This window comes from Antechinus flavipes, chromosome 5, assembly GCF_016432865.1.
Source record: "Antechinus flavipes isolate AdamAnt ecotype Samford, QLD, Australia chromosome 5, AdamAnt_v2, whole genome shotgun sequence".
In the NCBI taxonomy this organism is placed as follows: Eukaryota; Metazoa; Chordata; class Mammalia; order Dasyuromorphia; family Dasyuridae; genus Antechinus; species Antechinus flavipes.
Window position 1 is genome coordinate 278,404,648 of NC_067402.1, and position 16,965 is coordinate 278,421,612.

The 16,965-nt window shown below is 41.0% G+C and overlaps 1 protein-coding gene across 4 annotated transcripts in view; it reads right to left on the bottom strand.

The window, feature by feature from the left end:
• The window catches only part of SLC41A2 (solute carrier family 41 member 2), a 133,306-nt gene that overhangs the window by 23,066 nt on the left and 93,275 nt on the right, over nucleotides 1–16,965 (bottom strand). For all 4 annotated transcript variants that reach the window (XM_051961323.1, XM_051961322.1, XM_051961324.1 and 1 more), the window contains exons 9-10: nucleotides 3,231–3,362; nucleotides 2,078–2,226 (exon numbers count right to left, since the gene is read on the bottom strand). In XM_051961323.1, coding sequence (XP_051817283.1) covers nucleotides 2,078–2,226; nucleotides 3,231–3,362 — 281 coding nt within the window. The remainder of the gene's footprint in view (nucleotides 1–2,077; nucleotides 2,227–3,230; nucleotides 3,363–16,965) is intronic.

Below are 16,965 nucleotides of genomic sequence, written 5' to 3' on the forward strand. Positions count from 1 at the left end.
TTTACATTCTTCTGGTTTCAATTCCATAGACATTTAATAAACACCTACTATGTGCAAGGCACTATACTAGGTGCTGGAGTTTGAAACTGAGTTTTATCTTTGTTCTACCAAGTCAGTAATATATGAATTTCACAAATGATTCTCATATTGGCAATGATTCATTCCAATAATATCCTGTCCTATAAATACAGACATTTTAGTTTTCATGACATTGCTTGAAGCTCACTATGTCTAGTGGCTCCCACCTTCTTCTTGAGGAGAATATTCATGACACAGAGATGTAAGGCTTCTGGGGTTTGAATAAGCTTTTAGCCCATCTGGGTTCCATGATACAAAGATGTGAGGTTTCTGGGACCTAATAGTCTTTGGCTCACTTGGGTTCCATGATAAATGGATATGAACTTTCTGGGACGTATAAGCCGTTAGCCCATCTGGGTTCCACGATAAATGGATTGAGCTTTCTGGGACCTATCAGCCTTTGGCCCACTTGGGTTCTATGATAAATGGAGGTGAGGTTTCTAAGGCTTATCAGCTTTGGCCCATCTGGGTTCCATGACACAGAGATATGAGGTTTCTGGGGCCTTATAAGCCTTTAGCCCATCCAGGTTCCATGATAGATGGATGTGAGCTTTCTGGGGCTTTTCAGCCTTTGGCCCATTTGGTTCCATGACACAAAGATATGAGGTTTCTGGGGCATGATAAATAGATGTGAGGTTTTGGGGCCTTATCAGCTTTGGCCCACTTGGGTTCTATGACAAAGAGATGAGAGATTTCCGGGATCTATCAGCCTTTGGACCATCTGGGTTCTCGTTTGTGGGTCAAGCTTTCCAACATCCTCCCCTGTGCCAACTTTTGCCTTTAAGTCACTGAATATTGAAATATACATATTTGTAGCAGCTCTTTTTGTGGACATTAAAGAGACACCCATCAATTGGGGAGTAACTGAATAAGTCATGGTATATGCATGTGATGAATGCTATCATGATGTAAGAAATGAGGAAATCAATGTCCAGTACAGGGCTTCTAAGTTACCTCATGGATGGATACCAAGATCTTCATCCTTCACATCAATTTCCACGTCTATACATAAAATGACCCTGAAGTCCATTCTGGTTTTATATCCCAGTGACTCTAACTCCTTCTTACTAATTGGCCTTAGAATTCACTTGGAACTTCAATGAAAAATTCAGACTTCTTCTCTGTGAATTAATCCCAACACAAGGCAAAGCCAACTACCTAGTTCTTTGGGAGACTTTCAAGGGTGATGAGAGGCAGCCCACCATCACCCTATGAAGGAGTTCCAGCCTGAGTTCAAAGGCTTGGATTCAATCTCCAGCATCGCTATTTATTCATTGCATGATCTTTGGCAATTAATTTACCTTGGCTTCCTTGGTTTCCTTGGCTATAAAGTAGGAACAATACTACCTACCCTCTACAGTTTTATATCAGACAAAGGAAAGTATTTTGAAAGGTGAATAATGACTCTCATTATTACTTTATCATCTGAGAGGAAACGGTGAAATTGTTCATTTTAAGAGGTATAAATCAGTATCATTGAATCACAGATTTAGAGCTGTGAGGAACTCAAAAGTCAACTGAGCCCAACTACTCAGTTTACAGATTAGGAAACAGAGGCAAGTGGAGCCGTGATCTGCCTAGGACAACACAATGAGGAGGACTTGGGTCCAGGCTTCCCGATGCCAGGCCAGTGTCCTTCACCCTTTCCCATGCTTTTGTCTCTCTTACAACTTGTCTGCCCTGACAGCCCAGACTCTTTAGTCCCACCCCTGCTAAGAAACAGATGCGAATGCCTTCCTTTTTACTACTTGCACACTACTTATACAAGACAACCAACTATCATATTCTTTTTTTTTCTTTTCTTTTTTTTTCTGAGGCATTAAGTGACTTGCCAGGGTCACACAGCCAGGAGGTGTTAAGTGTCTGAGACCAGATTTGAACTCAGGTCCTCCTGACTTCAGGACTGGAGCTTTATCCCCTGACCCACCTAGCTGCCCCAAATATCATATTCTTAAAGGAATTTAAGCACAAAAAAATGTTAAGAGGTTTCAGTTCCTACCTGTAACACAGCAGCAAATAAGAATACAGCGATGAAGATTGCAGTCAGGGAAGTGTGACCACTTTTCATTAAGTGGATGGTATAGAGGAAAATTAAATGTCCAGGAATCACTAAAAGTAGAAGAACTTGGGCAGATTTGTTATTGACTCCTGTAATGGAAAACACAAAAGCGTTTAGAACTAAATCAAATTTTGGTTAATAACAATCAAAAGTAATGAAATTTTGTACTTCAATATCATTTGAATAGCACATCCACTTGAATATCTTCCTCAGCATCACATTCAATTTTTAAAAATCATTTTCAATTGCTATTCACTATCTTCTTGCTACTATAAAATTCTCCCCATAAAGCCATCAGATCTGAAATCTGACGGCTCGTCAAGAGTCGCTGGTCACATTGTTCCAGAAGTCCCTTATGAGATTAGAGGGAGAGATGGGAGGAAGGGGGAAGCCTTCTCTCCTTGGGAAGTTACCACCAGAGTCCTGCCCAATGCTTCAGCTCACTTATTCCCAGCACCTATCTCTATTTCTGGGATCTTCTGGCAGCACATGTGCTCTGGATGGACAGAATTATGTGACACATACAAAGAACACGATGCTTTCTGACCCCGAGCCTTCCTAGACCCTTGTTTCAGCATGCCCAGTCTCATTAAGTTACAGTAAGGAACGACTGGTTAGATCTCAACTATATTTTTATCACCATCCCCATTAATCTCTGCCTGTATCTTTCCCCTCCTTCTGGAGTTTGGTTCCCAAACGTAATTGCCTGAGATAATGAAGTGGCCGGCTTCCTCTCCAGTCTGCTTGACACTCACCATTCCTCCTATTTGGGTCCCCTCACACTGACCCCAGAAAAAGGGAGCAGAGAGTGGGTGAGGTCAGGGGACTGGCACACGGCTCATCCTCAAACGTTCTATCGGCCGATAGCTATCCCTTTCTGTCTTGATAACGGACCCCCCCAAATGGCAGATCTCAGTTTAGAACAGGAATGACAACCACAAATATTGATTAATTGGCTTTCTATGCTTTCCATTCCCTCTGAACAAAGCCTACTGTGGCGCCTGAGCCCAGCTGCTCAGTTGGTGCTGCTTGCCCGAAAGTCCCCCTAGTCTTACACAAACTTCAACCACAGGGTCACCCCCCAAGTACACACCTGGACCAAAGAAGGTTCGGCACGGGTAGTAGCAGCCTTTGGCTTCATCGGGCACCTCGCCTGGTTTGCCGTGTAAATGGAGGTAGGTAGAAATTCGACTAGCTTGTATAGCTACTAAATTACCACCGATACCTAAGACACAAGAATGGGGAGACATGAAGACACGTGGTTATGAACACTTCAACTACAGACAAAGCTTCAAATCGTTGTGAAACCCTCTCCGAGGAGGCTGCAAAAAGCAATAGAGCACCGGCTCTAAGTCAGGAGGACCTGAGCTCAAATCTGGCCTCAGACACTTAACACTTCCTACCCGTGTGACTCTGGGCAAGTCTCTTAACCCTAAGTGCCTCACAACCCTCCCCAAAAACCAAACTAAACAAAAAACAATAGGCTTAGGGTCAGAAGCCTTGGGTTGAGGATCCTGTGTGACTTTGGGTGAGGTGTAATTAAGGAACACATGTGCAAAAATGCGTGTGGCAGCCCTTTTTATAGTGACAAGGAACTGGAAACTGAGTGGATGCTCATCAGTTGGAGAATGGCTGAATAAGTTATGGTATATGAATGTTATGGAATATTATTGTTCTGTAAGAAACAACCAGCAGGATGATTTCAGAGGGGCCTGGAGAGACTTATATAAGCTGATACTAAATTACACACATACATACACATATATATACATCCATACACACACACATATACATATATATATTTACACACACACACACACACACACACACACACACAAAGAATCAAAGAACATTTGTCCACAGCAACAAGAAGATTTATGATCAGTTTGATGGATGTGACTCTTTTCAACAATGAGGTGATTCAAGGCAATTCCAATAGACTTGTGATGGAGAGAGCCAACTGCATTCAGAAAGAGAACTGTCTGAACTGAATGTGGAGCACAACATAATATTTTCACCTTTTTTGCTGTTTGCTTGCTTTTTTTTTCTTTCTCATTTTTTTCCTTTTGAGATCTGATTTTTCTTGTGCACTCTATGATAAATGTGGAAATATATTTAGAAGAATTGCACATGTTTAACTTATATTGGATTACTTGCTATCCAGGGGAAAGGGGAAGTTGGGGAGGTAGGGAGAAAAATTTGGAACACAAGATTTTTCAAGGGTAAATGTTGAAAACTATCTTTGTATTTTGAAAACAAAAAGCTATTATTAAAACTTTTAAAATAAATAATAAAAATAAAATAAATAAATGTGGCTGTAGACCCTGCAGAAGCAACTGCCAGGCCACATTTCAATAGGTTAGAAGTACTGCTATTCCAGGGGCTCTTGGGTTCAAGGTCCTGAGGTGTTTCCATCAGGGTCCAAGGGGAGATTATGATCAAGATAGTGATGGTGATTCTCCTTATCTGGCTCATACCGATTCCTGTCTGTCTTAGTGGTGCCCTGATGCTTTAGCTAGATTGCCCTGCCTGCCTTGGGACTGGTCATTGGTTGGCAATTGATGGGAGTGGCTGGCTTTTTACAGAAGTTGCTTCCCTGGATAATGGCCATAAAGCAGAAACAGTGGTCTGGATAGGGCCACTGCTAGCACTCCTGGGATTAGTGAACTATGGGGGACAGTATGTGCAAATATAAATAGGATATATAGGAGAGCAGGACCAAATTCAGGAAACAAGTCATCTCAACTAAATGGAGTAGAGATAGCATCAATAAATCCACAATGCCTTATGAATCCATCAGCAAGCATTTATGAAACATTCCTTACATGTCAGACAATGTTTGCGATGCTGGAGATACAAAACCAAAACAAAACAGTCTCTGCCTTCAAGGAAAAAATATATATATATTTTTTTCTGAGAAACAATACAACCTATGTCAATATTGTACCAAGAATATAGAGCATCAATACAAAGTCATTTCTGAGGATTGAGACAGAGGGGCTGAGAGGGGGGTGCTTCAGCGGGGGTGGGAGGGAGGGTGCCTGAAGAAGCTCGAGATTGAGCCTGGGCTGAAAACACATCTATGGAAGCAACAATGAGGGGCAGTTCTTTGGACTTCAGAGTGTGGGAACAGGAAGGCTGAGTGACAAGTCCAAAAAGGTAAGCAGGAGCTACCCTGTGAAGGACAAAAAGAGCGTCTCATGTTTTATCGCAAAACATCTAGAGGAGTAACATTTGGGCAGCTCTGGGTTCAAGAACAGAAGGACTTCAGGTAGGGAGTTCAGTTGGGAGACTGGCGCACTATTCTTTAATTTGAACTAAATGAATCCACTGACTATTAAAAGTAAATCCACCATTGGGTTCTTGTGTGGAACTATAAAGTATCTTGAGAAAGCATCTTTCTCTGGAGAAGCCCTAGAGTTGGAATGGGAACACCCTCAGGCACTACTAAAGTATGAACTAGAAGGGAAGGAGCAGTAAGGAATGTATAAGAATGGAAGATCTAGAACAACTGTTGGGAAATGCAGTAGAGAAGTAATTAAGGAAGAGTCCAGGAATACTAAATAAAATGGCCTACATAATGGAAGGGGAGCTAAGTATTCACTGTGGGGAAAAGTTTAAGACTACAGGTGTGATGGGGGGGGGTAGAAGGAGTAGAGGGGAAGGAGGGGGTGCTAGATCACAGAGAAAGCAAATCTGTCCTTTTATTGGTGAAATGCCCTCAGTGATAAGATCATTGTTACTCACTGTTTCTGGGAGCTGTTCAGGTGGGGGGCTGGGAGGTGAGGTGACTAGCCCAGAATCAGAGCGAGTATGGGTCAGAAGCCAGACTTGAAGTCTGGGCCATTTGGGGCTCTCCCTCAGGCAGATTCTGCATCCTCCATCTGCACTGTCCCCCTCAATGCCAGCACCTTGCAAGACTTTCTCCAATCTGCCCAGTCCATCTTGTGTATAGGAGTAACTTGCATGTTGCTCCCCCCTTTAGACTGGGCGTTCCCCGAGAGCAGGGGTTGGTCTTGTCCGTCTGTGTCCCTGCCCTCAGCCCAGTGTCTGGAGCGTAGTAAATGTCTGTGATGTGACTTGTATCCCCAGACCCCCCAGAGATCTCACCCCTAGGGGCTTAACCCTCTCAGTTCTGGAACTCCCCCATGTGCTGATGGTGTTCACGTTCTCCTCATCTGTCCTGCCTGCCTCTGGATGCTGTGAACCCCTGGGCCTTGCCGTCTGCCCCACACAGGATCCTGCAGGGGGCCTGCCCTGGGGCCTGTACTCATCAGCAAGGGCCTCCCCCTGCGTCACATCTGGAAAGTCCTGGCCATGCTTCACATTTCGTCCTGGGCTGAAGGCTTCCATTCCCTTGCCCTCCACACTGCTGCTCTGTGCATAGTTTCCCATGCTCCACGCTCTCCCCAACCCATTCCCTCTTTTCAGCTCTGGAACTGTAACCGAATCAGTATTGTTATTGTTATTGGAAAGGGCATGTAACCAAGTCCTCTAGGACTCCACTAACCATCCCTATCATTTCTCCAGCCAAACCCCTTTTCCCTATCCCCCCTATATATGCTGTCTCCCCTGATCAGAATGGAAGCTTCTTAAGGGGGACAAGAATCACATTGATTTTGTATTTAAATTCCCAGGGCTTAATATAGTGTTTGGAAATGTAGTTAGTGACTCATAAGTGCTTTTTTCATTCATGCATCTGCCTATTCGTGACTCCAAGGTTCAAGGAGGTCCTGGGTCAGTAGTTAGGGGTTGGCAGAGGAAGTCTGAAGTACTGATAACGTTACTCCCTAAGGCAGGCAGCAAAGGGCACTGAGGGGATCAGCTCACCTCACAGTCCCATCCTCTGCTGTGGAGGTCGTGGATAGCCCCACCTTGCTGTGTCCATTCAGAAATCCAGGTTACATCAGCCCCCCAAGGTTAAATTTCCCATATAAATCTGTTCATGGTCCATGCCATCTTTGCTGAATCCCTTTTGAGTTAGCCCACCATGGTCAGAGAATGGCCAGTGTGAATTCTGCACATGACTGAACTCCAACATTTGGTGATTATGTCCATCTCATCATGTGGTGCTGTACCTCAAACACATCAACTACACCATGCTTATGTAAATGATTTTAAAGATCACCCTAAAAAGTACAGATTCTAATTCTCAAATTTTAAGTCTGAGAAATAATGGGGAAAATCTATTGTGAAATCAATTTGCAAACTCTGTAAGACTAATCTTCCAAAACACAACACTAAAAATAATTCTTTAGCTTTAAGACTGAACCCTATTTATGACTAATCCTTTCAAGAAGATGGGACAAAATTTATTTAAAGGTAAGTCTAGCATTTAATGGGTCGATGAGGAGGCATAGTGCTTTGAGTGTTGAGCCTGAAGTCAGGAAATCATTTCCTGAGTTTAAATCCAGTCTCAGACATTAGCTAGCAAATCACTTCACCCTGTTTGCCTCAGTTTCCATATCTGTAAAATGAGCTAGAGAGAGAAATGGCAAAACATTCTAGGATCTTTGCCAAGAAAACTCCAAATGGAAAAGACCAAACAACAATATAGCACATAACAGGTTTTCTTTGAAGGAACTTAGAAGCTTCAGAAATATATACAGAAGGGGGAAAGAGAGCAACTAAAAGATAGAAACTTTGATTTATTTCTAAAATTACTATTAAAAAAACAAGCAGTAAGCATGCTCCAACACCCTAATTTGAGAAGCATGTTCTGGGTGAAGCAGAGACATCCATTCTGGATGTTTTGGGCAGCAGAGAATCCCAATACCCTCAAGGGTACTGATGGTGTATCCTGGTTGGTACCTTGTTAATTATTTTCTTTTAACTAGTTTTATTTAATTGTTTAGAACATATAAAAGTCTGCTTCCACCTGTGTTTGGAGTCCAGTGCCAAAGCTGAGGAAGGTGGCAGGTCCTGGTTCATTAGGAAATTGGCTTGTGATGCTTAATAAGTCCAGAAGCTGGAACTTTTGCTTCCTCACTCCTTTCATCTTTCACTCACCACCGTCCCACTCAATGTCATATAGCTAGTCTATTGGCTGCATTGGAATTAAAACCTGTCGCCTTCTAGTAAGAAGGCAAAAATATATATTCCAAGCAAGAGACGAACAAACAATCCAGGCATCTAAAATAACTTCTACTATTTAAGAACAGTCTAACAGAAATGCTGGAGACGTGACAGACAGGAAGCCTGCAGACAGCTAACAAGTCCCTCTACACCCATTTCTTCAACACTACTGAGTTTTTTTAAACACCACCATATTCCTTTGCCCCCCCCAAAAAAAATAAACAAAAAAGTAATCTTAACAGGAGGCAACAGGGAATACTGCCTAGAAAAATTTCTGACAATCACACTAGGCAGCTAAATGTCAGGCTGAACTTGGAAAGAAACTGTCCCGAATCCCTCTACCCTCTGAGATTAAAAAACAAAACAAAACAAAGGAAGGCAAGTTTGCTGTAGCTCCCTGTTGCTTCCCAGTACTCACTGATGGAGGAGACAGTTAAACTAGTCATTTTCTAAATAGAACACTGGGCACAAATCAGAAGGCATGACCCAAAATGGGGGATCAATCAAATTAGCATACTTCTGGACAAAAGGAGCTCTAAAATGGAGTCAGCCCATTTGTCTATGCTGTTAGCTGGCAGCTGAGACTGTAAATTAGCAAGAGCCTGTAGGTTTGGGAGGACCTGGAGCTGGGAATACAACTGAGTCTTCCTGGATGCTCTGGGAAACGAGGGTCCCAACAAGGGGGATGCAGCGGTTCAGTGCTAAAGTGAAAGACGAGCAGTCACTCAGGGGACACAGACTGCGGCCACGTTGCCGCCAATGCTGAAAGACAGAGAGAGCCTGAGATAGGCCCTTGCCCCAGAACACCGTTCCAATGGCAACCCAAAGCCCTTACAAGGAGCGGAGATGCTTTTTCCCCATGGTCATGGCTGCCTCACCATGTTTAAAAATGGCCGTGTCCACAGCAGAAATAGACAGGTGGTCCAGTCTTCACGTGAGGAAAAATAGTTTGAGTTTTGGCTCAGAATGAATGTAGAGAAGTAGCAATTGTTTCTGTTTTGGCCAGAAAACCTGTAGATCTTCCCCTCCCAGACTAATTTTTTTTTTTGGATGATGTAAAGAGACCATTCTCTGCCTCATTTCTTACCCAATCTTAATCACTGGTTGGGCTTTGCCTCAGTCAAATGAGACCAATTAAAAAGGCCAAGGTATCCCACTGCATCCAGGCCATCTCCAGTCCTCCTGCTCTATATCTGCACACTGCACCCAGATGGCGCTGGAGGGGAAATGGAGGCTGACCTTGCCCAGCCCTCTCTCACTGAGATCCAAATCACTTGCATGTCACTTCCTTATATTAGAATATAATACATATGATATTCATGGTCCTCTTTGAGAATGAAGAACAGATAACAACAACATATATGGTTATATGTGTACACACACACACACACACACACACACAAAATGGTTCTTGAATTTATAAGCTATACCTGACAGACAAGTAACCTGCCTCTAAGGTGACTTCCAGGACCTAGATGCCATTTATTAACTTCTCACAGCTTCTTTCAAAGATTCCAACTGGACTGTGTGCAAGACTCCTATTCCCAAAGGTAAGTGGCAAGAGGCCCGGGAGATCCATTCAAAGCCTGACTAATCTATACATGTGGCCAAATGCCTAGCAAAGCACTGGCAGTGAATCAACTTTAATAACACTAATTTGCTAATGTGGAAATAAGAATCTTGGGATTTTTATCCCATGAAAAACTGAAAAGTACAGAAATGGTAACAACATGAACCACCCTTGAAATTTTCCATTCCCCCCCATTAAAACAGTGAAAGTCAATCTCTTTTTGTGCCAACGCACCCAAAATAAAGCAGTTTAGAACATTACGATACTTTCAAAACTGAAATGATAATTACTAGGGCTTAAACTAAATGTAGCTTCACAATTCCCTCATCATGTCTCATTTAGTAAACACAAAATTCATTAGCACTCACTTAAGATGATTAAAGAAGCATTTTCCCCACAAATATGAGAAAGTTACAAGGGAAAATATGAACAAGCAACAGAATGTTTGAGCCCAAAAAAAGGAAGGCCTTCCTCATGACTGGTGCCTTCGGAAAGCAGAACGGGCTCCCATGAGTGGAAGCGATTCCTGTCACCGGAGGGCCATATGCACATCCTGGAGCACCTGTCTATTTCTACTGTGAGCATTGCCATCTTTTCCATGCCTCTTGGGCCTCCCTCAGAAGTCTCCCTTGATTTTCCCCTCTGCTTCACCTCAGTTGCCAAGACTTGTCAATTCTGTGTCCATAACATCTTGCTTCCATCGTCTCCCCTCCACTCATACTCCATTTACTCCAGTCCCTTATCCCCTCTCACCCAGACAACTGCTATATATATAGTCTCCCAGTCAATTTCCCTAATCAATTAAGGCTCGAGCCTTTCCCCTCTCTAACTTATATTCTGCACGGTGGCCAAAGTAATTGTACTAAAGCAAAGTGACTAAGTCATTCCCTTGTTTGAGAAGCCCCAGGATAAAACAGAACTTTGCAGTTCTCAGCCTGCCTTCAGCCTCCCTTTCTCAGTCCATTCTACATTGCTCCCCATTACCAATCCAACTAATTGCTAGAGCTCTTAATACTAACAAGAATGAACATGTATATGATACTTTCAGGTGTGTAATGTTCTTCACATGTATCATTTCCTTTTTACAGATGAAGAAATGGAGACCCACTGAGAATCCATGACTGTCCAAGACTGTACCACTCCATCTTGCCTTTGCCTAGGCCCATATCTCCTCCACTCCCCAGTGTCTTTACAGACACTAAATGCTGGGCTTGGGCTCAGGATGATTTGAATTTGAATCTTGCCCAAGACATGAGATGTGAAATATTTAAGCTCCCTCAGTCTCATTTTCTTCATTTGTTAATAACCTCCAAAGCTCCCTCAAGTCACAGGTGTTCTGGTATGTGGATAAATGCTCTCTCCCCTAAAATATACACACAACACATTTTCCATTTTCATCTGTATCAACATTTTCTCCATCACTTTCTGAAGTACAGAATTCAAGCTTGTGTTAATAGCTTTATGATACCTGGGATGTAAGTGCCCTCAATGGAAACTTAACTATTGGCTGTGAGGAGCCTGAACTAGCTGAATGCAATCCCTTCTTCTCCTAGCTCTCCATCTGCGCCTGTAAGACTCACCAGTAGTGAAGGTCTCTTTATTGTCTAGATTGTTTATTTACCTGAGTGTGTAAATGCCATTAAAATGTCAATTGAGGATCTATTTTTGGGTCTCTGTAACTCTAGATACTCCATGTTTTTTTATTTGGGATTTGTACAGCTTGTGGCCAGGAGGAGCTGTGTCTTAGCTAAGGACTGAGTTACTTGTTTGGTCACCTCCAACTCTGGGATTATGGAAACACTTTCTAAGAATTCCACAAAGTTTAACTTCACAGCAAAAAAGTTTACATAAAAATAACTCAAGGAATAAATGTATCCCTAGAAAATGGAAGCTTCCGAGTATTAACCAAGTTAATGATGAAGAACCACAAGTGGCTAGACAAAAATACAGTGTGAGGGCTACTGAAGCAATCCATGACAATCTGGTCACACACTGACGCTATATATTCTTAATTTTTATTTGGACTTTCCTTCTTTTCCAAGATTGTTACATTTACCTTAGAAATTTAGTACTTTTCCAGGGCCAGTTAGGTGGCATTGTGGAAAAAGTGCTGGGCCTGAAGGACCCCTGGCTTCGGGTAGAGAGACTCAATGTCCTGAGTTCAAATCCAGGCTCAGACACTCCTAGCTGGATGATTCTGGGTAAGTCACTTCATCCTGTTTACCTCAGTTTCCTCATCTGTCAACTGACAAACCACTCTAGAGTCTTTGCCAAGATATCTTGGCCAAATGAAGTCACAAAGAGTCAGACATGACTAAAACTACTAAACGATAACAATTTTTCAGTCAAATATGTTATTCTGGTAAAACTCACTTAATTTCTATATTTTAACTTTTCCCTTTTAAATTTTTTCTTTCTTTTTATAATAGTTTCATATTCTTCAAAATACATGCAAAGATAGTTTTTAGCATTCACTCTTGCAAAATCTTGTATTCCCAAATTTTTCTCCCTCTCCCTCCTATCTCCTCTAGACAGCAAATAATCCAACTATATTTCAACTTTCCATCCAATCTACTTTCTATTTGTATCAAAACTATTTCACCGGCAGTACACTATTTTTTAAAAAAATATTTTCTAAGGTTGCTTTCTAAAATGAATAATTTGAAATGAATTCTGGATAAGGAAGGCTGTATGATCTGGTGAATAATTTGAGTTTGAGGAGTCCTGCTGTGGACACATTCTTGGATGTATGATCCAGTCACCTGACTTCTCAGTAGTTCTGGACAACTCTCAAACATAACAAGTCACAGAGAATTGCCCCTTGGCATGGGTGAGGGAGTTTTCACACTGGGACATCCTTAAACAATGAAATTACTCCAGTCCACATCTTATCCCTATTGCTCAACTGATAAGAGAACAAATGAGATCAAGAATTATTCTCCATAGCCCTGGAAAGAAGGACTCCCTTCTTTCTCCCTATATTCTGCATGAGCAGGAGGAGCTGGTTCTCATCTCTGAAAGATAAAGGTCTGGTTTCTATGGCTATCATGAGGAACTAGGCAGACCCAAAGCTCAGGAAAAACCCCATGAGAATTTCCCAAAGTAATTAATGTAAGAAAAATCATACAATTACAACGCACTGGATTCAGAATTTGTGTCCCATGGAAGTCCCCTCCTCAAATCACCATATGGAGGAAACCTGTGAGACTAAAGACAAATAGAATGTGTACCACCAATGCCTAAGCAGGCCCTGGACAGCTCAGAAGAGTTCAAATAAAATACAGCTTTGTACCTACCTCTACCAGAATTCTCTATGAATACTTACTTACACTCAGAGCAAAAAGGGCATTCAGATAGATTTTTCAGCGCGGGGGATCTGACACAGAATTTCAAGATATGATAGTCTCCAGCTCATTTTAATGTACTCTGGGGATTGTCTCAGGGTAATATACTCTCGGTATTCGATTAGATAGGGAATGCTTCAATGCAAATGCAAAAAAGCATACACTATTAAGCCCGAGAATGTCTGTGCCAGCTGCAACTTCTTTTGTAAAAAATTTTAAACAAGACTGTTAATGATCAACTGTAATGCTTTTGTAAAAATCACAATTTGCTACTAGCATTTTATCAAAATGTCATTGTTACTACCTAATTAAAATGAACATATATTTCATATATATATGGATAAAGGTGCATTATTTTTTCCTTTCTGGAATAATATCAGAAACACAGATATAAAGCTATTTTAATTAGTAACTGCAAAGAAGTAAAACTCAAATTAACTGAAGTTTTGAAGGAGAATAGCAAAAATTTCCCAGATAAATCCAAGTCAAAATGAAAGGTAAACAGCAAATGTGAAAAAGCAAAAGAATGTTTCATACCAATTATGACAGTAGTTGAGTTTTTTATACTATCAGCTACTTCTTACCTTGAGCTCTTAAATGTTTCAAAAGAAACAAATAAAAATCTTCCTGGTTTCATGACACATGCTTTGCTCCATCTTCCAGCTACATTTTTGCATCTCTTTAGAGTTACCCAGCATTGAAAGAGTCAAATGATCTGGCCAAGAGGGTTGAAAGTGCCTGAGTGTGTCCCATGGATTAGTAACGGCGGTGACAACAGGCCGTGACAAAACAAAGCACTAGTGGCAGAGCTCGGGGTCCCCGGGAGTTCAGGGCCTATAGTTATAGGAAGCTCAGTGATCAAGGAAAGGAAAAAGTTCTCAGCAGGCACATCTGGGGATAACTTCAAAGCTGAAATTCATGTTTAGTTAAATTAAGAAATACATATTTCCAGTAAATGTTTAGTGCTGACCCCACAGAAGATCATTCAGCTTCTGATAAGGGTTTATTTGGCTAGCTGCCCGAGGCTCACTTGGCAATTCATATGAAGAAATATAATTTTTCTTTTAAAAAAACTCACTCACAAATTCTAACAATTGATCTACATCTCAAAGAGAACAAGAAATCTGGTTACCTTATGTGTAGAATTACTCTTTTGCTGGGAATAAAAGAAATGAGACGTTTCCGTCCTCCATATTTTCCACATGAATGGCGGGGGGGGGGGGGGGTACATTTACCAACCTATCCTGATATGACCATTAGATTAATTTTCCTAAAATATCATTCTATGATGCTGCCAAATACACAAACTTCTTAATCCAGCCTTCAAAGCTTTTTGCAACCCGATCCTGACTTACTTCCCTTCCCAAATCTATCAACCCTACGAAGCTCTTTCACTGGCTCCCAAGCACATCTCATGCTTTTCCCATCTCTATGCTTTTTTAGAATTCTGCTCCATTACAATACCAGTCCTACCTTGTTTATCCAAGTCTAACTGTTCCGTCAAGACTCATCTCAAATCCCATCCCAATATGAATTGGTAATTCCTTAAACTTAAATCTTCTATAATTTGCTGAGTACAAAATTGCATGTATTAGAATATATGATGATTTTCCTTCTATTTCTGTGTTGCCCTATTATTCATTAAATCCTGTTGTTTAATACTTATGTTTCCTGTTCTTCCAATTCAGTTATAAGTTCTGTGAAGGCAAGGAGGCTCCTGACATTTGCTGATTTTTCTCTTATTAGTATAGCATGAGGAACTCAAATATTTGCTGCTGAAACAAGCACCTAGACTGGTAAATGGGAAGTCAGATTTTCCTGCTCCTCCCCCCCAACTGGAGTTGAATGAAGAATTGGTTTATGAAGGCTCTTATGATTTGGGAAGGACTTGATAGAGATTTAGAGGCTATTTATACCACTGACTTTGCTGGGCTCAATCCAGGCGAATGAAGGCTGGGAAGAACGAAATGGGGAGATTCCCTGAGCCACCGAACTGGGCGCTCAGAAGGACCAATGAAGAACTGATTGATGGACTTTTCATAAAAAGGACTTTGGCAGAGACATCCCCTCTCCCCCACAACGTCCCTTTATCCCTATGACAAAGGTACAATTGTCAGCAGCCTCCTTGCACAGCGGCAGAAACATTTTTATTAGCATAACAATCATGGTCAATACCCAAAGGTACCCTTTATGCCTGGTAAAACTTGTTCTACTCAAGGGGTCCACACTCTGTTATTTGGGCAAAAAACAATAACAATTAAGTTTAATTAACTGTGTAACAATGTTTCTCTTAAAGACTTCCTCTGGGGATTGATTTAGCTATCCCAGAGACAATATCAAAAAATTATATACAGGGAGATGTGACTTTAAATAATTTAAAAGAAGTGAGAATGTCAGTGTTATTAATGAAACCGAGATCAAATGAGATGCTAATCAGTGTAATCTCTTGAGTCTTATGCACCGAAAGGACCTTTTCTGTACCTGGCTGTTTGTGAAGGTGGCTTGGTTCTGGTACAATTCTTCCTATCATTGATTGGCTATTAGGTTAGTGAGGCATTTTACACATAGAGTAGGTTCCTCTAACCCTCAAAGAAACAGCTCCTGACACAGAAGCTACAAATCCTCTCCTTTTACAGGAGAGCCGGAAACCTGGGGATGCCACTGGACTTAGCTCAAGTCACAAATCTAGTAAACATCTGGGGAGGGATTCCAGCCCGGAAACCGTCAAGTTATTTATCCAGTACACCATTTAGCCTGTCCTGGAGAAGCTGGTGGCCACTTTCACACTCTACTTTGCATTTCTGTTACTATCAGTGATTTGGAACACTCATATTGTCATAGTTTATTCATAGTCTTTGGCTAATTTTTTTATTCAGTATTGGTTTTTAGTCTTATGTCCCTAAGACTTTTTCATAAAAACCATGAAAAGTTGATGAGTTATTGATATGATTTGCAAGATAAAAAGCTATTGCCACAGTTATTATTTTCTATCCAATTAGAAGATATATATATATAATTACAATTATATATGGTGATTATGTAAAGAATATGGCTTGCCTGCCAAGACAAATACAAAGGAACTATATGAATACAATTACAAAACATTTCTCACACAAATAAAATCTGATCCAAACAATTGGAAAATTATCAATTGCTCATGGGTAGGCCAAGCTAATATAATAAAAATGACAATTCTATCTAAAAAAAAAAAGAATATGACATCAGCTTGGAGTGAATACCTCCTTTAGGGTTTACTGTCATTTCATGAGATCCAACTGATTTCCAAGTTGTAAATGCTGGCTCTGAAAATGTAATTAATTGGCTTGAGCTGGCTCCAGTACACCCTGGCCTCTTAGCAGAACAACTGGAGGGGAAAAAGGATAATGACCATATCCAACTCCCAGACTTCTTAAACTTTTTCTATCTGTGACCCCTTTTCACTTAAAAAAATTTTAAGTGATTCTGGATATATAGGTATATAAAATATATATGAATCAAACATTTACTGATAATAAATCATAATTTTGCAACCCCCACATCAAGTTACAAAATCCCATACAGGGTTGCAAACCACAGTTAAAGAAGCTGGGATATAGACAAACTCCACCACCACTAATCATATAGTCTAATATTCTAGTTAGAGAAGATGACTTGGATAAATTTTTTCCATCATTAACCAAGTTCAAGAAAATTTCCCAATTTAAAAATCAAATCAATAAGGCAGGACATAAATTGCATTACATTCATTTCCTTGAATTACATTCATTAATGTTAGCTTAGCACAGAAGAAAAAAGCTCTTAAATGGCTATGTTTTATATTGTCTAGATACCGGAAGGTT